The sequence below is a fragment of the Struthio camelus genome, chromosome 10, assembly GCF_040807025.1.
Source record: "Struthio camelus isolate bStrCam1 chromosome 10, bStrCam1.hap1, whole genome shotgun sequence".
NCBI lineage: Eukaryota > Metazoa > Chordata > Aves > Struthioniformes > Struthionidae > Struthio > Struthio camelus.
Window position 1 is genome coordinate 20,872,506 of NC_090951.1, and position 23,893 is coordinate 20,896,398.

The following is a 23,893-nucleotide window of genomic DNA, read 5'->3' on the forward strand; positions in this document are numbered from 1 at the left end:
AGGCAGTATTGCTTTTATCAGTAGCTTAAACTATATCAACTTCTCTTTTCATTGCAAGCAGGCTTTCAACATAAAACATGTGAAGGAAGCTCTATGTAGCATGTACTTTGCACAATACTAAGCTTACTGGCATTTTACTGGCAGCTCAGACCTGTTCTGATATTTCTTGAATTTTCCTGGGATAACAATTAGTAGAATTCTAGTAGAATTCTAATTCTAGGAGATTGTAGAAGAATTCATGGTCCCTAATTGCTGTTAATCTGCAAATGCCCTGCTGTCAAGTCATTCTTTGTGGAGAAGGAGCTAGACTGCCCATTTAACAACAGACCAGTCAGAAATACTAAGGTATTCTTCTTCTACATTGTCTTGATTATCAGGTTACCATCCACTCTAAAGCAAGGCGACGAGGCTCAGGGCTCATCGGCGTGTCAGGGTTCCTCCTATTTGTTGGTCTAAGTTACAGTGCGATCAGGCACTCAGTGTGAAAACAGAAGCATGCTGTACATATTTAAACAACCTTAGGAAGGCAAAGAGCTCGATTTACTGTTTTTCACTGTGAATGATCCTGATGTCCCAAAAGGAAGGAATGAAAGGAATAACTAATGTACACTACTGGATTCATCAATTGAAAAGACTGCTATCTAAAGGCTTGCACAGCAGAAGGAATGACAATTATGTGCTTAGGAGGCTTTTGCTGGAGAAGATTAAGAGGGAAAGGTGTTTAGTGAAGTGTGAAGATATTCTCAGTTTGCAGACCAATGCAGAGATTTGATAACAGAAGTATTAAGATAGGTCTTAAGTATAGAAATTTCTGTGTGTGATATTACAAGAAGAAGCAATAGTCCAAGGATTATGAAAATGGCATGTATTTGATAACCAAAGACACAACTGACAGCAATCAACTGGTAACCATTGAGGAATGTCATGTTTTTACCAAGACCAAAAGGCCTGTCTTCTGAGATGCCTACCACAGAAACAACTGATCAGCATAAGACTTGCCCTCTGATAACAGGAGGATGGCAAAGACCTTACAGTAATTTGCGTGTGTGTTCCTCTTTCTGTTAGCTCAGCAGGAAGATAGGCAGGAATTCATAAAGAGACTTCAAAAGGAAGGAACAAAGACTACAGGTAGTGAGCTCGCCTAACATTTAGAGGGTGAAGTAAACAAGATTGAGGCGAAAAAAGCACACAACTAATGTACTCCTAAAGGTCTTAAAAATCAGTTCAAAACTCATTTTGTTGTTAATCAAGAAAACCCAAGAGATGTAGTGAGGACTTGATAGCTGGCATCCCTTTACCTCATGTCGCAACACCAGTGATCCTGGCCTACTTGGACACACGCATCTTGGTGCTTTTGAGTACAGGAGTATGAGAGAAAGAGTGAGTGATGGAAATCAGTTTTCTTTAAATATTGTCTTCCCCTTCCATAAGGTCTTTCCCTATATTTTGTAACATTTAATTCCTATACCAGGACCAAAGCTGCGACCAGTTTTACCGTCACTCATATTCGCACACCCTGCAGTTTTAATGGGTTCCTTTAAGTCAGCACTCATATAGTGACTAAGCACCTGTCTTTGGGTTTGTTGGATGTTGCCACCTTTCTACTCACTGTAAATATAAAGAGGTGGGGCAGCTGGCTGGGCAAAGGCAATTCTAGGTGTAGATTTAGCTTTCTTGAGTGATTTGTTTTCCTCCTCTATCTTATTTCAAGAGGAGGAAGGATGTGTCCTTCTCCTTCCAAGTCAACTTGCCAAGCTATTCCTGTTACACTTTCTTGAATTTCTGTCAACAACCTGTGCCTCTTATTATTCAGAATCTGCCTTCAGGAACAGATCTTCTTGATGTGTTTTTCTGCATGAATGACAAACCTTGAATTTGCTGAGGCAAGAACAGGTTCAATTTTATACCTGAAAGTGTAAATAGCTGGTTCATACTGCAGAAATCAATGAGAAGTGTTTTTCTGCTTCTAGCTGTCTCTCACTCTGATGTTTTTATTTGTGATATTGTTCATGCTGGTGTGCAAACCATTCAGGCAGGAATATTTCTGCAAAGTATTAGTCACACCCAGGGCTGTACAAAGCTGTGAAGTCCAGAAGTGACTTTGCAACAAAGTAATCCTATCAGAAATAGCCTTAGTCTAGTATCCTACCCTAAACATAAAGTAGCACCTTGTTCAGAGGAACGGGTGTGTCCATATCAGGAGCCAGCAGGAAACCTTACCTTGCTCATTAGCGCTAGCTGGTATTATTGTGAGACACGGGTACGCTGGTTCCAAGTACCATTTTTCTCGCTTTAGTTCTCCTCATTTAGTTTCTGCTTCTGTGGATATGCATACTCTTTTTTCCCCTCTTCCTCCAGACCCTAACACCTACTGAACAACACGTACTTCAAATTGACCAGGCAACTTCTGCTAATTGGTATTGCCAAATCACAATGGCTTATATCCCTCTGGTTTTAAAATCCTGTAATTACACGTCTACCTGTTCTTGTTGTGTGTATAAAACTCTAACGACGTCTTTTTTGAATATTGCCAAATACCTGGCCTCAATGATACAATGTAGCAATTAGTTCTCGGATTAGTGAAGCATTTTTTGGAAACTCTTCACTGCTGGTAAGCTTTTTAATTCAGATGCCATGTCCTTGACTTTGCACTAGGACAATTTTCAGCTCCGCTTACATTTTGTATTTTGTTTTTCCTTACCCTAAGCTTGCACTTATTTACCCTACCGCCCCCACCCTTTACACAATCTCTACTGTTATGCGTAAGCTTTCTACCCTGAGGCCTCCGCTGTGCTTTCAGAAATCATCCCAGTCGCACAACGGCGGATGTGGTCATGTGAGACGAGCCCTTCTCCCTTGGTAAACAAGTGCTGCCAGCGCCAGCCCTCCGCCAGGCCCTGCCGGCCGCAGCCGCCCCTACCTGTCCGGCCCGCCCGGGCCCCAGGCCGCGGCTGCCGCCGGCCTCCGAACGGCGGGGCCGAGCGCCGCGGTTACGGAGGACTTGGGCAGGGCCGGGCAGGAAGCGCAGCTGCCGCCCCGGAGGCCTCGCTAGGGCGGGCGGCCCGCTGACGGGAGCGCGGCCGCGGCGGGGCCGCCTCCTGCCGGGGCACCGGCCCACGGCCGGCCGCTGGCGCGCCTGAGGCGAGGCCGCTCGGCCCGCGACTGAGCCTGCCTGGGCGCCAAGGGACGGGGGGAGGCGTTCCAGGCTCTCGGCTCTCTGCCGGCGATGGCTGGGGAGGGGCGGGGCGGGGCGGGGCAGGGCGGCTGCTCGGCGGGGCGGGGCGGGGCGGGGCGGGCGCTTTTCAGGCCGGGGCGGGCGGCGTCGCCCCAGTCTGGCGGCAGCGGCCGCGGAGCCCTGGCGGCGCGGCGCGGCCGGCTCGGGGTGGCGGCGGCTCCAGCCCCGGGGTTATGAGCTGGGGCTATGGCGCCGCCAGCCGGCGCTAGGCTCCTCCCGCGCCCGGGAGGGAGCCCCCTCCTCAGCCGCCGCCGCCTCCTGCTCCTGCTGCTGCTGCTGTGCCCCTGCAGCTGCCTGCCGCGCCGCCGGCCCGCGGGGCCGCCCGTCGTGCTGGGTAAGAGCCGGGGCCGCCGCCGGGCCGGGCCGGTGGTTAGTGCGGCGCGTGGGTCCGTCGCGCCTGCTGGCGGGGCGCCGGCAGCCCGCGGGCGGCTGTCGCGCCTGCTGCTGCTGCCGCCGCTGCTGCGGGGGCAGCGGCGGGGCCGGAGCCTCTGCGGGCGCCGGGGCCCCCGTGCCGCCGGGCCCAGCAGTGCCACCCGGCATGGGCACGACCGGTTATGCTGGAAAGTGAAGCTTGCCTTTGCTTGCCCCTGGCTCTAGGGAAAGGAAGGCTTTAAAAAAAATTCTAGATACGTCTTTAGCTCGCTACCCAAAACCAGATCCTCGCTTGTCAAGTGCTTACTTTATCTGAACTCCTGGAGAGAAGAGGCCGCGTGGAATCAGATGCGAAAGACAGATGATTCAGTTGTACGGTAGTTGAAATAAGCCTGTGTTTTCCAGTAGTTTATCACGCAATACAGAAAACGAACAGTGATTATTGCTAGTGAGCAGGTTTCACTTGTTAACGCCAAATAACTTAGGACAAACATGTACAATGCATTCATATTACAATGCTTGCTGTTTAATTAAATGCTAGATGTTCTTTGCGTCCACTGATAAGAAAGAAGAATCTTCTAAGGTGGATAAGTGTTTTGGTAACTTGTTTACTGGAACACTAATTCTAAGCATTCCTAATGCATTTATTGAAGGCATCTGGTGATACTATATAAGTCATCCTGTGAATATTTTCAGCATGCTATGCACTATCACTATGCAAATAATGCTGATGATAAGGGGAGAAATAATAAGAAAATGGAAGAAAACTAGGAAAGGAATAATCAGTAGCATGCTGTTCAATTTAAAGCTCTGTTTATATATAATAGTTCAGGTTCTGCCTTTGACCTTATTACTTCTGTCACAGGCTTCTAACAGAAAAGGGCAAACTTGAAACAAGCATTCTTTAAAGATGCTGTATATCTAGCTAGACCGCAGTGTACAAACTCACAGTTCTTAACAGATGTCTGAACTAAATAACTGAAAGGATGTAAATCTGGGGAAAAGAAACTACAGAAGCGTGTATTAAAGGGTTGGACTTGAAATGTGACCGAAGTGAGTTGTTTTTTGAGTTTTGTCTTTGAAGGTTAGAAGCAGCCTTTTATCCCATCTCTCCACTTTGTGACAGTGGATTTTCGCAATAAGCTTTGGCACTTATTCCCCTGCAAGCTTCTGCATGAAAAAGGTGGTAGTGGTGTAGCTGCTGGTCCAATACTCAGCTTGAGTTAGGAAGGAATCAAAGCAACTGGGATAAAGGGATCTTCACCGTAGGAACGTGAAGTTGCTAGTGGTGGGTCAATTGTAAGCATATACGTTCCCTAAGTGTATGATTTAAAAACCATGATTAATTTATGCCTTGTTTTCATATGAGAAATCCTAGTACGTGCTCTGTGGCTCAGCACACGCTCATCAGTGAGTGTATAAAAAACACGGATCTTCTGCTATTAAAATGAATTTTCAGCAAACACTTAACTTGTGTGTCTTACTGACTGTTCTGGTTAGCTTCTGCATTTTTTCATTTGTTGTCTTCTGTGTCTGCTGCCTAGCCCTGACTTGTCCAGAAAGTGAAGATGCCGTCTTCTCTTCAATCTTCATAAACTATTGTTCTGTGGTGTCTGGATGTTTGAGAAGGTAGACTCTCTCAGGGACTGATTTGCTGTAACTTACTGTTGTAAAATACCACGTTCTTGATGTATAGAAATGGCTGTGTCTTTGTAAAAGCACTTGCACCAAGAGCTTAGCTTCAATTAGACATGACATAGCAAGTGAAGGTCAAACAAATAAAGGAGGGGAGAGTAAGGAGTGACTGTCGGTCACTCACTGGTTCTGTATGAAATGTTCTCATCTTGATTCTAGGTAATTTCTTGTGACCTGTTCTTCTCCATTTTTTGTACAGGGACGTGTTAAAATAAGCTTTTTGGGAATTACTGCATGAAAATTTTTAGATGTATTCAGGAGAATCATTTAGGGAGGCATTCCAAGTACTGCCTTAACATAGAAGGTGTTTGGGAGAGCAATTAAAACAGGTCCTGCACTGGAATCACAAATGCAGAAGGAGATTGAGAGGTGTATTACATGGGGCTATACAAGCCTAAGATAGTTTTGGAATCCATGGTAAGGTGAGGATATAGAGCTGCTCCTCTTGTTTTATCAGCTTGGTATCCCAGCTCTCATTTTCTTCCTGTGTGTTCTATTTTAAATATGTTCTTATTTTGTACTGACTGTATTCTCATGGCCTGTTTGGGCATTGTAACTCCTCAGAAGTTTTAAATTTTGCCTTATGCTGTGCATAACACGTTGGCAATCTGAGAGAATAAAGAAGGAAAGAATGTCCACATAATGATCATTTCAGAAATGTTTTATACCATGATGGTCACAAGGCCCAGTGTAAGTTGTTTGCAGCCTCTTCTTGTAAAGACCCCACTTGCATGTGCTTACCTAATGGGAAGAAGTAGAGCAGCAGTTTGCAAATATGGGACCTTGCTTACAGGTGGATAATTTTGTGCTGTTCCCTGGGTACTAACAAAAATATTCCTTTAGGAATCTCTCAAACCTGAGAACAGATGAGCTGCCTGAATACAACTTTGTAAGTAATAGTTGTAGATAGCGAGATTCTCTTCCTTTTTTTGTGGTGGCAACAGATCTCAAATTTGTAGAGCCCTTCACTAGCTCAAAGTGAAATCTGGTTCTGTGATACAGCTAAGCCAAAGTAACAGTTCATTGTTGCTCCCCTTGCTTTCCTTGGGCCAGCTTTTTGGTCACTTTGTGGAGTTTTGTTGTCCGCTAAACTAGGAGAAAATTAACCTGATGAGGAACGAGTAATTTTGTACTTGAATTAACTTAATGAAGGAGCTGGCCAAAGGAACGGGCAGAGAGGCACCATTCCATTTGAATTAAAAAAAATCTTTAAACTGGTCTGTGTATCATCAAATGCTGCCTTAGTAGCAGGAGCTGTTTTGTCTGAAGATCATGTTTGTACATATCAAGGGAGTAAGACTAGGGCCCAAACTGGCATAGGTAATTAATTTTTTTTGTGTGTGTGTGAAAGCAGAGTACTACAATTCAATTACAGAGTTCTCCCTGAGATTGAAATAAAAAAGCATCGAAAGGTATTCACAGGGTAGTGGAACTATAGTAAAAAAAAAAATATAAGGTAAAAGTCATAACTGTACTTCCAGAGTCCTGCCCGAAATATTGATATCAAAGAGACAATACTCACTAAAACGTAAGAATATTGTTTTGGAGGTACTCCCTCAAGTTTTGGGGTGAAAAAGTATTACTTAAGATACTGCATTGCTTTCCCATTTACTTTTTTTTTTTTTTTTTAAAAGAGTTTCCTACTAAGCCAGAACAATATTTTCATACAGGAAAATATCCTTTAAGAACCAGGATAATCTCCTGAACACCTTTGCTACACTGACAGTATCTATTTAAAGCAAAAAACAAAACTGTGTGAGTGCTTCTAGATAGCAGCTTTATGTTCACACTCAATTACAATATTCTTGCACTTCTCTTATCAGTTTGGTTATACATTCAAAACACTTGTCTTTTAATGCTCTTGGTAATAAGGTCCTTTAACTTGTGGCTGTTCAACTTCGATTTCTCATATAGTCTATCCATAGTCACTACATATTACTTGATGTCTTATCAATTTTGGGGGCTGATAACCTGTCCTTATAAGATCAGCAGCGGATTCACTGAACTCTTTACCTTTTAGAGCTGACTCAACACAATTACTATATCAATGTTCTGATACCTTCTGCAAACAATTTGTTAGGTACTTGGCTAAAGTTTTCTAGAAAGACACCTAAATGAAGTTTGTTAATAATTGATTTCCATGCAAAAGAGGTTTGCCCGTGAATTCCTGCTGACTACTAATTGAGATGTGTGTGTTTGTATGGTCAGTTAGCTAGATGTCAGCAGTGATTTAACTGTTTATGCCTCATGTGATCTGAGGTATCTAGAAGTATCATGTGAGATCTTGTTTGCTTTCTTGTTCCTGGTTTTAAACACAAGCCCCTTCTGTGGCAGCCTGTCATCGAGTATGTAAGCTGCTTTGAGACATCCTCCTTAGAGAATTCTGTGGCCAGAATTTCAAATGAAATCCCAGAAAACTTAGTTCACTGTGAAGGAAGGCTAATTTATAGAACGAAAAAGCTGACGCTTGTTTGAGAAACTTTACATGGAAGAAGGTTGTGATAGTTTATGTATATCCAAGGCATGTGCCTTTCAGATAAATGTAGTAAAAAATGTAGCAACTGATGGTCTCGTTGCCACGTGAACAACAGACTTATTTTTTTCAGTTATTACATAGATACTATTTTCTTATTATTCTTTTTCCAAATGTTATAATCTTAAAGGACCATTCCCCCTATTCTTTGCTTTTATTGAATGCTCTTTTCTTTGTTTCCTGAGGGATGTTAACAGAAGTCACTTTTCAGGCTGCACCTTGCTTATTGTTTTCTGCTTGGAACTGTGAGTCAGTCCTTAAGGTTTTACTAGAGTGATAGGCAGGTGTGTCACTATATTGTAAAGCTAGTTATTATAATTTTCAGATTTGGAAAAGTCTGTAATGTCTTTAAACACTCCAATGAAACTTAAAGTTGTGCTTCGCATAAAGTTAAATCTAAGAAAAACACATTCCAGGAGGAGATATACTGGTTTTGTTGGGGCAGTTGAGGCAAAAACCAGTGAAAGATATTGGAATATTAGAAGCAAATTGAGCTCATTAACATCTCAGAACCATTTCTGTTGGAATTAAGTCTTTGTGAAAAGTAAGATTATGCTAAAGCTGATTAAATGAACAAATCTGACAGAAACACGTCTTTCTGCCCAATATGAAAACTCCATTCTCTTTCCGAAAGTCCCGATTCAGAAGTCAGTACATGGATTACACAACTGAAAATTAGAGAAGCTAGGGTTCTGTCTGAGATCTTTGCTTGGACATCTAGTTTTAACCAGTGCTGATGAATTTTGCAAAACTTGACTTGCCCATTATTTTGTGAATTTACAGGGTCAGTCTGTAGGCTTTAAAAATTAGAACCTCTTGTAATGTTTCCAGCAAAAAAGCTTAGAAACTATGGATACTGGTAGGTGAGAGGATGAAGAGATAACTTGCTTATAAATTACTCTGCCTAGAAGTGTTTTCCGTGTATGGTCGGAGAGCAAAGGGAAATTTTTTTTTTTGTGTCACTTTGAAATTTCATCATAGAAAATGCAGAAAGCTATTGTTCTTTTCCAGTGGAATTAATCTTCAATATGATCTGCTGACTTTTTTTTTCTCCAACCTGTTACTTATCAAAAAGCCACTAAATAGTTCTCCAGCCAAAACGTAAATCATTAACACTGTTAAATTGTGTTGGGTGAGCATTGAAGATCTTGCATGTTGTTTTTCATAATCTGAAAAATCAAAATCTACACTTCTTGTTTTGTTTCCTATAGTTTCATCATGAACCCTTTTCAGTTTGCAGAATATACTTTTGAAAATAAAACATGGGATGTGAAGTTTCGGTGACTAACAACTTCACTGTCAATATAAAAATGTTTTAGATGGCTCTGTAAACCTGAGAAAATATTTTGTGTTAATTCTTGCTTTATAAACATGTACCTGTACATGGGACTCTATTTTTAAATTGCAGTATTGTATCTTGGCACAGTGGGAAGTTGTTCCTCTGCTTTTGCTTAGAATTATATGAAATTATCACTTCTCAATCTTTTGTTCAGTTAACCGATTTGTACTTTGTCATTCCTTAAATAAAAATTAGTATGGAATGTTTCTCATCTTCTGCTTTGAATTTGACACAGGAGCACAGCCTTTTTCCTCAAAAAAACTTGAGGTTTAAATATTTTAACTAAATTAGACTTGTAGTTAATCTAAGATCACTCTAGTAATTCCAACTGAAACTTTGTACAATTTATTAGTTTCAGCACTCTTGATAAATGTAACTCTTATTATTCTTCTGAGTCACTCAGCTACTTTGTTTTGCATTGGAATGGAAGACAAAATCAACCTGTTTTGTCCTTGGCAGGTCTGCTGCTGAAACTGGCCGGCCAGGAATGATTGATATAAATAGAATTACATTCCGTTCTTTTTCTAATTGAGAGCTCTGATACAGCAGCCAGAACAGGCATGAGGTTGTTGAACCAGCTGTTGCCTTATAGCTCTATAAGCAGTAACTAAACAGCATTTTGTGAGGTTCCAAGACTGAACTTCAGTAAACTTTTTCCAGTGTATGATGCAATGCTATAATCTCCCTTACTATGCTTTCCAGTATGTCAGAGTCCTTGAAATATGACCTAAAATAAACTGTGGTGAGCTACTGGGTCTTTAAATGTTTCACTTAGGCTTTTAGTGTTTTTATTTCTGTAATCTAATGAGAAAGTAGGAGTAGTCAATAAAGAAATTCTGGGGTATTATCTTCTGTGGTGGGGCAACTGTGATGGTGGAAGGGTGTAAGAGACTAATTCTAAGGGACTATCCTTTTCCAGATTCTGCAATAAATGCCTCCCTGACAACATCCCTGGCTTTCAGGTTAAGTTAGTTGTTCCAGTAAAAAATAGTGTCCCTTTCTTCAAGCCATTGCTAAGTATTCTAAAGCAGACTTGCTTCCTGTTCTCTCTTTCCTTCTCCATAGCCCTTTCCTCATCCCACCCTTCTCAACTTGCAAAATAAGCTTATAGACCTCTTTTCTCAGCAATTCTGCAGGTGTTTTTCCTCCGTGATGTGTATCCAGAGATTTTTGTGGTGGGGAGCCTGTTCTGGAGAAAGAACAGTATATACTGTGGTGTCAGAAATGGCCTAAATTCTCTGTACAGTGGAAGCTGACTGAGATTAAATGAAAAATTGTAATGAAAAGAAAAATCACATATTGATGTGTAAATTACTATCTGAGCACTATATAAGAAAACAGAATGAGAGTCGCATGAGTGGGATGCGCTTTTGCTGTAGCGCAATATCTTAGCTGTGTCAGCCCATCTAAGAACGCTTAGCTGGTAGATAAGCAGAATAATGGGGCCCATGATTCAATAAGAAAAGAGCCATGGCTGTTTACTTCCTCATATCGGAGTTTCAGAATGTCCAGAACAACAACAAAAAGTGCAGACAGTAAACTATTTCCAAGGTGAAAGATGCTATGTGCTCCTGTAACTGGAGTTTTGGCTGGGTGGTCCAGCAGTTGTGCATCCATTTGCATTTGTAACTAACTTTGTTCTGTTGGAGACTCGCACTCTGAGGTAGACTTGAAGTCTTTGGCTTAGGCTGTACTGTAGAGCTACGTATGACTTAAGTTCTTTGCTTTATCACTTTTTAATTGGAATACAGAGCTTGCTTTACTTGGCAGTATGTGGCTACCTCTTTGAATATAGCAGAAAGAATTTTTTTTGAGATATTCCCTAGAATTGGGAGCAAGAGGGTGTATACACTAGCTGCTTCACTTTTGATGGAGCTAATGTTTCAAAACAAAACAAATTTAGTTCGAGTTATGTTCTGAAGTATACCTGGCAATGTACTATGTTTTCGGTGAGAAGTATTCTCAGTTGTTCAGCAAACTGCATGTTGGCCTATACGTAAAAGCTTCAGGATTGAAGTTTTGGCATGTAAGTAGGGTACAGCTGTACACATGCAAAAAAAGGTGGGAGGGAAAAAAAGCTGAAGAGATGGAAAAATAAAGCTGAAAGGTGTCCAACTCTTTAAATTTTTCCTAGTATGGAGAGACTTTTCAGTTACAGGAGTACGTTTGTTATCTTTGTTCGTGAGGGAAAACTATTAAACATTGTAAAGCTTAGGGAGCCCCTCTGGAAACTTGTTGCTGAAAATGTCAAGAGTATTTCTTAAGCTTAGTTCTACTTTGGAAGTCTACTTCCTTTCTAACTGGTTTTTAAAATAAATAAGTGGAAATAAAATTCCATTGAAGGAATACTAGCAGAAGCATATACCTTAAGAACAGTGCACTTCAGAGAAGGTACAAATATAAAACTCTTCCCTCATGTGTTATTGGGGTAATGGGGGGGGGGGGGACAGTGCCAAGACCAAAACTGCTGTTACCTCCCGACCTGAATGCAAAAGATATAAACCTATACTTGGATTATTATGCCATCCAACTAAATATTGTGTAACAGCATAGCAGTAAGAGATGAAGTGAAAATGAAAAATTTGATAGTTTTCAGGTACTGTTTAAAAAGAAGGACTTAATCTATTCAGTTGCAATTGTCTGAAGAAAAAGTTCTTTCAGAAAGATTCAGTTTATACTTTAGAAGACAGATAACTCTGATAAGGTATGAGACAATCTGCTGTTGATACTCATGCCCTAACGTGACCTGTTCCTATGTAGTCTGCTTTCTGAAGTAACTGAACTGTTGCTCTAGAATTATTTGCATGGTGATTCCCCAGCTAATCATTTTTGAAAATCCATCAGCATATAAGGGCTACAGTATTAAACTTGTATACTAACCTATAATTAAAAATCTGTAATGAATTTCAAATTAAGATATATATCTACTTTAATATCTTTCAGTTCCGGGGGACTTAGGTAATCAATTGGAAGCAAAATTAGATAAGCCATCAGTAGTGCACTATCTCTGCTCTAAGAAGACGGACAGTTATTTTACGCTCTGGCTGAATTTAGAATTGCTTCTGCCTGTCATTATTGACTGCTGGATTGATAATATCAGGTAAGACCAGAAATGTTGCACTTTGGAATTTTTTTTGTCTCCTTTTCTTAGACTCATATGCTTTGATCAGAATGACTACTTTAGACTTCCAATTCAAGAACAGTGAGAGAAATCACTTAGAACTCTGATAGGTAGAGGCAACGTTAAATTAAAAAAAAATCAGTTCAGCAGTTTTTTTTAAATTCTCCCTCCATAACAAAATGAGAACTGCTATAACTTTTCTGTAGTCTGTTAAGAAAGTTTAGCAATGCCTCCTCACAACCCCCTTTTTGCCTCTGTAGTTTAGGCAGAATCCTCTGTGACTGTTTACTTATTTATTAATGGCTCTGAACGTTCAAGGAAAGCAAAATCTGAAAAATTAAAAGGCTTTTAAGAGTCAGGTCATCTATTCTAGGTACCTAATGTTTTGAATACTTGTAATATCTTTGTCTTCATAGTGCATGAATGTATTCAAGACTGTGGGAACATATTGACATATATTGCACCTTAAATTGCAGCTGGAAATTCAGTAGACAAGGAATGACTGTATTCACTTAAATGTTACTTTTATTGTTGTGGCTACAACTGATAAGCAAGAGAGCTTGCTGGAAGGCTGGGGTAGCTTGCATTGCAGTACTAAATATAACATAAAGGATGTCTTTATTGAATAAAGATCTACAGAATATACATTGACCTGAATGCTGAGATTTTTTTTTTTCCTGTGTTTTGAAATCCCTGTGCAGTAAGCTTTTTCAACAAATCGGCATTCTTCTAGACTGGGAGATAAGGACATAAGTGAGTTTTACCACTGTTGCTCATTTCCATTTTGAACTTTGTGTGTCTTCAAAGGAATTTTTGATCCTAGTTTTCTCTTAAGTAATGTTATATCTCCTGCAAATCTCTGCCTGTAACTTTGTGAGAACTATAAATATGCAGACCTAAGTATGTTTTGTAATGTAAATAGAATACCATAGGGATTTGTCAATGGGTTTTTTGCCTGAAAGCTTTTAGATTTACTGACCTATCCACATTAGACAATCTTTTTGTCACAGATAACATTTTAAAACTGGTTTCCCTCATAGCGTTATATGTATTCAGTAAATATATTCCATAGAGTTGTCTAGTAGCAGCTTAGTGCTTTCTGCTGAAAGACTAAACAGAAATCTCCTACCAAGGAAGGTTCTAAAGCAACCAAGATAAAAACATGAGCAGTAACGGTAGCCCTTACATTTTTATGAGCCACTGGAAAATAGATCGATAGTATATAGACTAGCTAGAGATTGTGCAAGTTTTTGTTGTGGCGGTGGCATTTTTTGTTTTTGTATTTTGTGGTAGTGCCTCTGCTTTATTTCAGTCTTGCTGTTTGCCTCACAGGTTAGGGAGAATTTTTTGATGCATGAATATCAGTTCAGATTGTGAGAAAGGTGAAAACCTGCGCTCCAGAAACTGCAGTTGTATTGATGTTGTATTTAAAAAAAAAACAAAAAACAAAAAAACACCCCACCCTCCAAGTTCTTTATATCACAAAATAGTTTTGAAAAATATGTACAAAAAACTTCATTCCTGTATGAGGTTTCCTTATGTAGCTATTGTTATTAGTTAAAAAAGTATCAAGCACTCCATTATGCTGATACAGGTGTTCTAGTTAGATAAAAGTAACTCATTTCTGTTCAGGGGCACTTTACTGACATCTGATTTTACAGCTATTTTATGTGCTACTGCCACACCTTCATTCTTACGCTCTTGACAAGTTTTCTCCATTTTATGCTTGACTTGAAATGAAATGATACAGAAATACACAAAGCAGTTATATCTTTCTGAAGCTGAAGTCCAGCCACTCTTCTGTATGCTGTTTTACAGAGCAGATAAGTCTTACATTCTGCACGGACAGAATAAAACTAATTAAAATATTTGCTTGCACCATATAACCACTTAGCTGCTAGAGTACTCTTGTCATGTCTGCCTCTGTTTTCTTCCTCGCCTTCTAGGTAATAGCTCTTAAAGTTCTTGTTACTGCACTCGGGGAACGTAAGACTCATTTTAGTTGAGAGCTGTTATGTGGTAATACGGCATGTTTCATATATTTTTGTGTGTTTTTTTTTCTTTTTTTCCCCCTCTTCTCTCCAGGCTGGTATATAATCGAACAAGTAAGATTACAGAACCACCAGATGGAGTGGACATCAGAGTGCCAGGCTTTGGGCAGACGTTCTCCTTGGAATTCCTTGACCCAAGCAAAAGGAGTGTTGGTATGTACAAGCTGTGTTTGAAGTGCTTTGTCATCTTAGGATTTTTCTAGTGCGTCTTTCCACACACAGTAAGCTACTGAAATTAGATTTCAAATTACAGTTCTGTTTAGAAGTAGAACTGTAGTGTATCTTCTGAAGTAGGTTAGCACATGGTTCACTTTGCTTATAAGTGTTTGAGTTACACCATTGTTTTGCCTGTCATGTGGCCTGATTGAGACAGGAAAGCTTCATGCTATTTAGTCTTGTGCCAAGTTCAAGCTTTCTGGATGAAACTTGAATAGGCATCTTGAAGACACTTTTGAAAAATGAAATGGGAAGAATGGAAAATTCTGTGACTGAAGACTCATTATGTTTTGGAAAAACAAAATAAAAAACTTGGTTTCAGCTTGGCCTTGATCAAGTAAGGGGTTCTTTGGCTTCCGGAATGAGTTAATGGGCTGGAAAAACACAGTGCCACGTTCTGTAATTCCTTGTGTCTTGTCCGTGTCAGAATGATTATATCATTACATTTGTGCTCTAAGATTTCTGCATTAATTGTGTGGGTTTTCTTGGGTGGAGGTGTGTTTTGTCTCTTTGGTAGGACTCTAGAACTCTTCTTTCAGAAAATGACGACTCTGACAACCTTTTTGCAAGGAGGTTTTAGCTGTGGTTGAAGACTTGAGCAATTTAACAGCCAGCAGTGCACTGGGCTTCACTGTAGCATGGTCCCTCTTTCATTGCATGTTTCTTTTGTTTTTCTTTTTCTGGGGAGCGGTCCCCAAAAGGGCAGTAATGCCCCTCATGATCTTATAAGTCAATAAGCCTTTTAACTAGAACAGGGCTTATTTAAATTTTGTCTCTGTTTACTTTAGTAACTATATGATAAGCATTCAAGACTAACAGAGTGAGTGAGGTACTGCTCAAAACTTAAATATGACTGTGATGTTCAGTAGGATGTTCTGATCCTTCATCTTTCCAAAATACTACTAAATGCATTTAATAGTGGTAATAACTGCATCCTATGTTTCAAACCTTTTAATATACACCATCTTAACATAAATACTTGCAAGCAACCTACAAATGTTTCCCTTTGCCATTAGAGCATTATGGTCAGTCACCTAAGTTACAGTCCACTAACTGATAGATATAAAAAACCAGTTTTGCAGTAGTTTCCAGAACTCTGCGCTAGGGTACATTGCAAGCGTTTTTTTCCAAGAACAAATGCTGGCAAAGTCCAGGTTAACCTTTATGAATGTATTATGTCCTACCTCAAGTTAACTGGCAACCAACAAAAGCCAGAATTCTAATGTAGTAATTTCTTAGTTTGTGGGGCTTTTTTTTTTTCCTGTTTTGTTTTGTTTTTTTAGTTCAAGGCTCAGACGTAGTTTTGCTGAGGAAAATTTATCCCTTCTGTGTATGCCACGTTCTGCTGTGGTTTGATAAATTAGCCAAGTTGGAAGAAGTTTTAGTAACAGCAATCTTTCACTTTCACAGAAAAGTGAGCATAATTTGTTTTGCTTAATATGCAGCTTTCTAGACTGTCAGGGATTCTTAGATTACGCTTTGAATGTCCGTATACATGGAATCAGAGGTAATGCATTACCAGAGCCTAATTTGTTTTGTTATCATTAGCCTGCCTGATGGCTGCTTCTAATGCTAATCTTTTCACTTTTTCTGTTTCTCTCCCATCTGATGTCTACAGGCAGTTACTTTTATATGCTGGTGCAGAGTTTAGTAGACTGGGGCTACAAACGGGACGAAGATGTAAGAGGAGCACCTTATGACTGGCGAAAGGCACCAAGTAAATAATGTTTTGCTACTTGAATGAAATTTATTTGCCAGCTGAGAAAGTCAACAAATGTCTTGGGTCTCTTCCCCCTCCCCACCTGTACAATTATATTTAAAAATCTTAATCTTGACTTTTTTCTTTTTCTTTTCTTTTTTTTCCCTTTAAAGAACTGGCTATTTAAGACTTGCTTTAAAACAAACAAACAAAACCCAAACCCACAAAAACACACACCATAAATTAATACTGGAATTTCTAAACTCTGCACTTGTAATTCCACAGCAGGAGCTTTGCTAAGAGCACGACAGTTTTGTGGTGTCACACCAACTCTAACAGAACTGCTTTCACTACGTCCTGAAGAATAAATTATATTTTAAAGTGCGGAATGAGGGGTGATGTCCAGATTGTTCTAAGCCTCTGTCTGTATGAATTTTATAATTTTACACTCGTAATCTCATTCTATTCCACTTGGCACAAGGGGTTTGTAGACTTGTCATATAGCTTGTGAAATAACATACGTGTATTGCTAATGCTAATATTCTAGTATCATGTTTCTCTTGGCCCATAACACTTACAGATTTAAAACTGAAGCATATAAACTTGGCGTGCAAGATGCTCCTTGAAGAAAACCACTAATGCTGACTTTTGCTCTTTATGTGACTGTTATAAAATTATGCTCCAATTGTCATTTAAAGTTCATATGTTATTACAGGGGCTTTTGTGTGGAAAAGGTTAGCGTGCATGGGATGTTTCTCAGAAAATTTGGTCTTAAAAAAAAAAATTCAAATTTAAGATGTAAAGAATTGGAGTAATGTTTGTAACTATACTTAAATAAGTTTGAGAGAAACAGTAAAAAGCTGAGTTTTAAAGTATCATGCTTTTGTAAGCATGTTGCCTGATGTAAGCCTGTTTGCACTGCGTTTGAGTATTTCAAAAAATAAGCTTTTAAATAATTGTGTTGGAGGACAGCCTCCGCAAATAATGATTTTGATAAGGTTTTGAAATCTGTGTATGTTTACTTTAGATGAGAACGAACACTATTTTGTGGCCCTTCGCAAGATGATAGAGTCAATGTATGAACAATATGGAAGTCCTGTTGTCTTAATTGCCCACAGTATGGGTAATATGTACACCCTCTACTTCCTCAACCATCAGACTCAGGATTGGAAAGACAAGTACATAAAGGACTACGTGTCATTAGGTGCTCCATGGGGAGGAGTTGCTAAAACTCTCCGTGTGCTGGCTTCAGGTAGGCAATTTAAGGATTTGCGTTCTATTTTGTTAGTAGTAGCTGAGACCAGTAGTTAACTAGACTTTAACTGTAAGACTGGAGGATGAGAGTTTGAGGTATTATGAAGTTAAAAGTAACTTTTTCATAAGTGATAGCAACTTGATGTTTCAGTCTCTGTGGCCAGACTGTCATTCTTTCTGTTCATGGGAGTGGACTAAGTTTTTACATCCCTTAACCAGGAGCTGTTTCCCCTCTTTTGACCTCTCCCTCCCAACCTCTTTTCAACAGCTGGTTGTGTCACCTGCTGTTTGGCCTGGTGCCTTCTATTTTTGTCACTTCTGCCTTCAGCCTGATTGCTCTCCGTTCAGTATTGCAAAGCTGACAAGGACTCCAGCACACTCACTAGTTTTGATTAAATATCATATGACTGCTTGAGGTTAATGTTAAGGGACACTTGTAGACATGGTGGTTAAATGCTGCCAGAGTTGTAACTCCGCAGATGAGGAAAGTGAATCTTTGAGATCTTGGGTGTAGTAAACTATTTACGTTTTGTTAGTCTCGGGCATATCCAAAGAACTGTAATATATTTCACTGAGTAACTGCTAACAACTGATAGAAAAAGTTCACTTACACTATCAGGTGGGATCATGATTATTTCATGGCAAAACAGTAAGTTATTTTGTGCTTTGCTATTTAATTCATGTCGTTTTAGTGTTGTGTTTTAGTGTGTCGGCTTGTGTTTTAGTTTACTTCTAATTTGCTAGCTTTGGATATCACTATTTTCTTCCCAAGCAAAGCTGACATCAAAAGAACTGGACTTCATCAAAATGCAGAGCACATGCCAAATGCCAGCCATGCGTGGACAGATCAAAAGAACATTTTGCTTAGCAAAGGCATTTGATTCTGAATAGGAACGCACAACTCAAACTTACTAACTAGAAAAACTTAAATTGGATATTTGCATTGAGTTTTAGACTGTTTATTCTATTGCAAAGGCACTGTAAAAATTGATATCCCTTTTCCCACAGGCTTTGTCTGACCAGTTTGCATGCTACAGAAATGGCAGGAAGTGAGCAATGTTAAAATTGCTTTTATAAAATTCCACACGATTACACAAAATTCCACAGTCTCAGATTTCTGTTAGATTAAATTTTCATACTTGATATCCTGTTTATCCTTAATAATGCATCTCATCCAAAGTAGCTAGCTATACAAACGCATAACGAAGAAGAGCTAAATTGCTACTAGAATGTAGTCATCTCTTAATCTGTATGACTGCTGTATTAAACGCCATGTCTTAGAGCAGAGTTCAGAATACCACAGGAAACTTAAACGGGCAGAACATAATAATGTCTAAGTGTATGTTTTTAGGTTAGTACTGTGTCTTAAGTATCTGTAATAAGTCACCACCACCAGGCATTAACACTTGGACGGCGTTAGTCGGTCAAAGAAATTATAAAAGTAAAATTATCAGGGTGTTAATACGCAGAACAATTGTTGCTTCAGAGGAAAAATGCTGCATGGCTGTAGGAAGGGCAATCTGTAATGCGTTCTTTCTGCTCCCGTTCCTTTTTAAAATATGTTAATGGTTAGGAACTCAATGTTAAATCCACAGCTGCTTTATCAAAGTGGCAAATAACACACCAACCAACAGGCCAAATTCTTGCCTCCCCCCCCCCCTTTTTTTTTTTTAAGTTTCCTTTTTAAAATCGGCTTCACAGAGTGATACTGGCAACATTTCCACCTAGTCCACTTAAAAGTTGAAGACTGTGCTTTAGGATCTTGCTGAACCAACAGTGCCACCTTATGGAATGTTTAAAATGCACAGTTCAGTGCTATTTCAAGAATATAGATTTCAGTCTCATTATTTCACTACTTATGGTGTGGTTGACCTAGATAACTACATGCTGTAACTGCCTGGACTAAGTAAGGGAAAACTTGATTAGTAGTTTTCAACACGCAAAACTGACCATTTTTGCGAAGCCTGTAAAGGTCTCTTCATGAGTTCTCCTTACACGTTGTAAGGAGTAATATTTATCTGTTTTTTCAGCAAAAGCATGGTCTAGGATCAGAAACACTATAAAATAAAAATATTTTTTCCAGAGACACGTTTAAGACTAAGTTTACAAATTGTATAAATAATGCCTAATAAAGGCTGATTTCTCACTCGGCTGCTACGGGGGGTGTTTTGTGCTTTAAAAAGAGCCATATTGGAAAGGCAGCAGTGTTCTTGGTTTGTCATTCACTCGTTCATTTATATTTTATAATTTGTATGTTCAGAAGTTTGCTTGCAGAAGTTAAATATCAAGACAGAATCAAATGAGTAAAGAGTCTTCCCAACTGTCACTGTAAGCAAAGAGAACGTGTGTTTTCTGTTATTCATGTTATCACTGTGAGCGGTACTAATTGCTGCTGGGTGTAGGACACATGCATTGCTTTGTCTCTAATGAAATTCCAACCCCCTCCCGCCCCCCAAGGTGACAACAACAGAATACCTGTCATCAGTTCACTCAAGATTCGAGACCAGCAGAGATCAGCAGTTTCCACAAACTGGATGCTTCCCTATAACTACACGTGGCCTCCAGATAAGGTCTTTGTAAGCACACCTACAACCAACTACACCCTCCGGGATTATCAAAAATTCTACAGGGACATCAGCTTTGAAGATGGCTGGCTCATGAGACAGGACACTGAATCCCTGGTGTACCAGATGACACCACCTGGTGTGCGCATCCACTGTCTTTATGGTACTGGCGTAGAAACACCTGATTCCTTCCATTATGAAAGCTTTCCTGATAAAGAGCCCAAGATCCTTTACAGTGATGGGGATGGTACAGTGAACTTACAGAGTGCCTTGCAATGCCAGAAATGGGTGGACATGCAAAAACAGGAAGTGGTGATATTTGAGCTTTCAGGAAATGAGCACATTCAAATGCTATCCAATGATACTACTATCTCCTATGTGAAAAAGCTGCTTTTTGATTTGTGACACCCTATGTTGACAGTTATTTTCCTCACCTATGATGCCTTTCCTTAAATTAGGGGAAATGCCTTTTGATCCCTTGATATTTAGGTAGCTGAATTATTTATTTTGGTTGTTTGTTTTTGTTTTTTCTGTGTTCAAGAAGTTGTTTGGTGTCCTAAATGATAATTTGTCTTTGATTTGTATTCCTAATGCGTTGTGGTATTTTCACATTCTGAAAATTTGGTCCAATATGCATTTTGGGACCTCTGGTATTACATCCACTATTCATACAGACTTTCATTTGGAGACTGTGCAGCCCCTTGCACATACTCTGTGATTTTTGTGTGGGCTTTGAAGGGTTTGGAGGGGGAGGGCTGGGAAGGATTGCAATTTCAGTTGCCCATGAAACAAGGGAAAGATATTAAGAATTTGGAAAGCAGAGTAAACTTAGCTTAATTTGTAAAACTGCGTATCTACTAAGTATTGCAGGCAAGAGATTTGGTACTGCATTACCTTTTGTCACATCCAGCCTTCCTGTTGCTAAAGCTTTTGGGAAAGAGGAAAGCTGTGTGAATTACTTGAAGCGTCTTATTAGATAACTTTTTCTGATTTTATTTTTTTTAAGAAAAAGTTGTTTGCTCTTCAACTTCTAGAGCTTGATGACTTAAAATTTATAGTCTGAAGACCATTCACCTTAGGCTTTACTTATCAATGGGGGAAAGAAGCTAAGCAGTGGACGATGCTTGCAACAATCAAAGCTGTGTGGAATGGCACATCAGACAAAACTGTATAGAATCAAATACTGGCAAACAATGCATACAGTGCAGAATTTTTGTACTTCTGGGTGAAAAATGTCTCCTGTAGTGGAAGTGATAATGGGTAGTGGGCACTCATTAAAAATGGAAACTGAATTTCCTGAAGTGGGAGGGGAGCCAATGTAATACAGTATGAAGTATAAACTTGTTCTTGGCCTAATTCTCTGATCCGTTTTCTGGCCAAGAAGTGGTTGGATCAACATTGCTGCAAAGAAACTTTTAAGACTAAGATACACTTCTCACAAATTACAAACTTTGTTATTGCTGTCTCAAGATATACTGTTCCTTAACTGTTTAGATAATTGTGTAGCATACAGCTCTGTTGAACTGCTAAATATTGTTTTACTCAAGTGCTTAAAAAGTATTTCTGATCTGAACTCCAAAGAAATGGTAACTTAAATGACCGTGGTATTTGCAACCTTGATTACAGAAATCCTTTTGGAGAAATAATTTCACGGAGAGATTCCCTCTTGCTTACTTTAAAATCAGTCACCCAGTTACACTGCACTTAGTTTTCTGAAAAAGCTACTGCAGGTGCTTTCCAAATGCTGGGTCCTCCAGGAAAAAATTTATTTAAAGAGTTTCAGAAACTCATCAGAAATATTGTGGTTTCATTACTTAGGAAGCTCAAGAGGTCTGAAGAATACATTTTAACTTTAATTATTTTTGTAGCACACACAAAATGTTTGCTGCCATTAAACGTATAAATGTTGAAATGACAATAGGCTTGAATTCTTGTTAATGCAGAATGCAAACATTTTGGCACAGGGTAGGTCTAAGGCTCGAAGTTTTAATTCGGAAGTGATTTGTAAATTCAGAGCAACTGAAACTAGGGTAATGGATAAGCTAAGTGTACTCCAAGGTTTTAACTTTCTTTTTATGTGGCTTCATTATCCCTGCATATTCTCTATTCCTTTTGGTGAAGGAGAGGACCCATTTTTCTGATTTTTAAAATGGAATGTTTACCTTGTAATAAGATCGTCCAGGAACCTACAGTTCCACAGCTATATTGCCCAGACTTCTTCAGAGTTAGCACTGAGTTGTCCCAAGCTACTTGTAAATGGTAACTACTGAAATGAAATAACACACACAGTAAGTTTTTAGCTGACTGTTCTATTTGGTGCAGAGCTGTTGGTTGGATAAGCTTCAGATTTGTGTTCCAAGGCTGCTCAAGCGTAAAACTCTTCCAGTGGTCTGACTGTTTTTGAATAAATTGCTACTACAGCACTGGTTTACAACAGAAAGAAATTACAGAAAATACAGCTTTTCACATTCTGTATTTCTTTCTGAAGTAGAATGCCTGTTAATAAACACTTGGATGAGTGGAGCTGGAGGCTGTATTGCAGGTCACCAATGTGGGCATCGAGGGCTGAAAAAACATAGGCTAACAGTTCTTAACCTGAGCTGGAGAATGTTTCAAAGCTTCATTTAGATCCTTACCTGTTTAGTTAGGGCATTCTTTCAGTCTCATACCGAGTTCACTGTAAAGTGAATGCAGCAAGTAAATTATATCATTCTAGTCACTGAAACAGAACCATTTCACTCAGCCTTTGAGAAGGCCCTACTTGCTAAGGCTTGGTTCTCTACCTTTGAAAGCGTGAATATATAGCATTACTGTTATAGGCCTGCTAGAGCCACCTGCACTTGAGCATTCTAGGCTCCTGTGGGGGGAGAGAGAGGGAGAAGTCTGAAGAAAAGCATCTTTATGGAAAGAAGAGAATGTGGCACTTCCTTAGGAGGAATAACTCGGGTGCTTTGCCACACTTCACAGTTGAAATGTTTAAATTTACTGACATGTCTTCCATATACCTGAAATGCATGGAGCATGTCTTTTTCTTTCCTGAACAAAAGTTCAGTGTGTTTGTTTTTTTTCCCCAGGATATTTTCAGAAACCAAAAACAGTCTTGAGGACCAAATGTGTTTATTTTTGACAAAATGTAGAGAGAATGCTGAAGGGGCTTCAGCTGTCATTGTAATACTTCTGAAGAGGTTCAGAGTCACTATGTGATTCTCTTAAAAAAAAAAAAAAAAAAAAAAAAAAAAAAAACCAGAAGGCTTCAATAACTAGCAATAACTGCAAAGGACTTGCAGACCAAAGGAAGGAATGTTTAGTATTAAGGTAGTTCTGGGAGCACAGTGTGTTTAAGGCCCTCTTAAATTCAGGGAATGTTTGGCTATGACTTTGCTGCTCTACACTTTACAGTATTTTGTACAGAACATAATCTGAGACCTAGCATTTTATATGCCACTTTTGTGTATGAATGAGTTCAACAGATTTTGCATATTTTATTGGCTTTGATAACATAATAAAGTTGATCTAATAGTGTCTCCTGTTGTAAATAACCTGTGTTGTCTCACCTTTCATACAGATTAAATGTCAACTTGTTGCTTGTGGGGGGTGTGTGTGTTTGTGTGTTTTTTTTTTAATCCAGGCCTTCTTGCTGTGACTCATTTTCTCATAGTAATTGTTTAGTTCATCTTCCAAATACACCTGCTTTCTTCAGATGTTGACTTTATTTTTTTATTTTTAGTACAGCTGGAGCTTCATGCTGTGTGCACTCAGCTTTATGGAGATGTGAGACTATTCAATTCCTTCCGTTTGCTGCTTTCTTTCTTTC

At 39.4% G+C, this 23,893-nt stretch overlaps 2 protein-coding genes across 6 annotated transcripts in view; one reads left to right on the top strand and one right to left on the bottom strand.

Moving 5' to 3' along the window:
* The window catches only part of ESRP2 (epithelial splicing regulatory protein 2), a 203,438-nt gene that overhangs the window by 105,975 nt on the left and 73,570 nt on the right, over positions 1–23,893 (bottom strand). Inside the window, exon 1 of one of the 4 annotated variants that reach the window (XR_011143348.1) lies at positions 2,921–3,093. The exons of 2 other annotated variants lie outside the window; for them this stretch is intronic. The gene's annotated coding sequence lies outside the window, so the exon portion shown is untranslated. Of the gene's footprint in view, positions 1–2,220; positions 2,694–2,920; positions 3,094–23,893 lie in introns of those variants that run through there. One more of the 4 variants, XR_011143351.1, reaches the window with a different exon arrangement.
* On the top strand, positions 3,305–23,669 carry PLA2G15 (phospholipase A2 group XV). 2 transcript variants are annotated; one of them, XM_068956451.1, is made up of 6 exons: positions 3,305–3,569; positions 12,118–12,274; positions 14,381–14,499; positions 16,181–16,279; positions 17,289–17,513; positions 19,973–23,669. In XM_068956451.1, the coding sequence occupies exons 1-6, from the start codon at positions 3,422–3,424 to the stop codon at positions 20,482–20,484; spliced, it is 1,260 nt and encodes a 419-aa protein (XP_068812552.1). In that variant the 5' UTR covers positions 3,305–3,421; the 3' UTR covers positions 20,485–23,669. The 2 variants fall into 2 exon arrangements, with proteins under 2 accessions (XP_068812552.1, XP_068812553.1); XM_068956452.1 differs by lacking the exon at positions 3,305–3,569 and adding an exon at positions 3,826–3,984.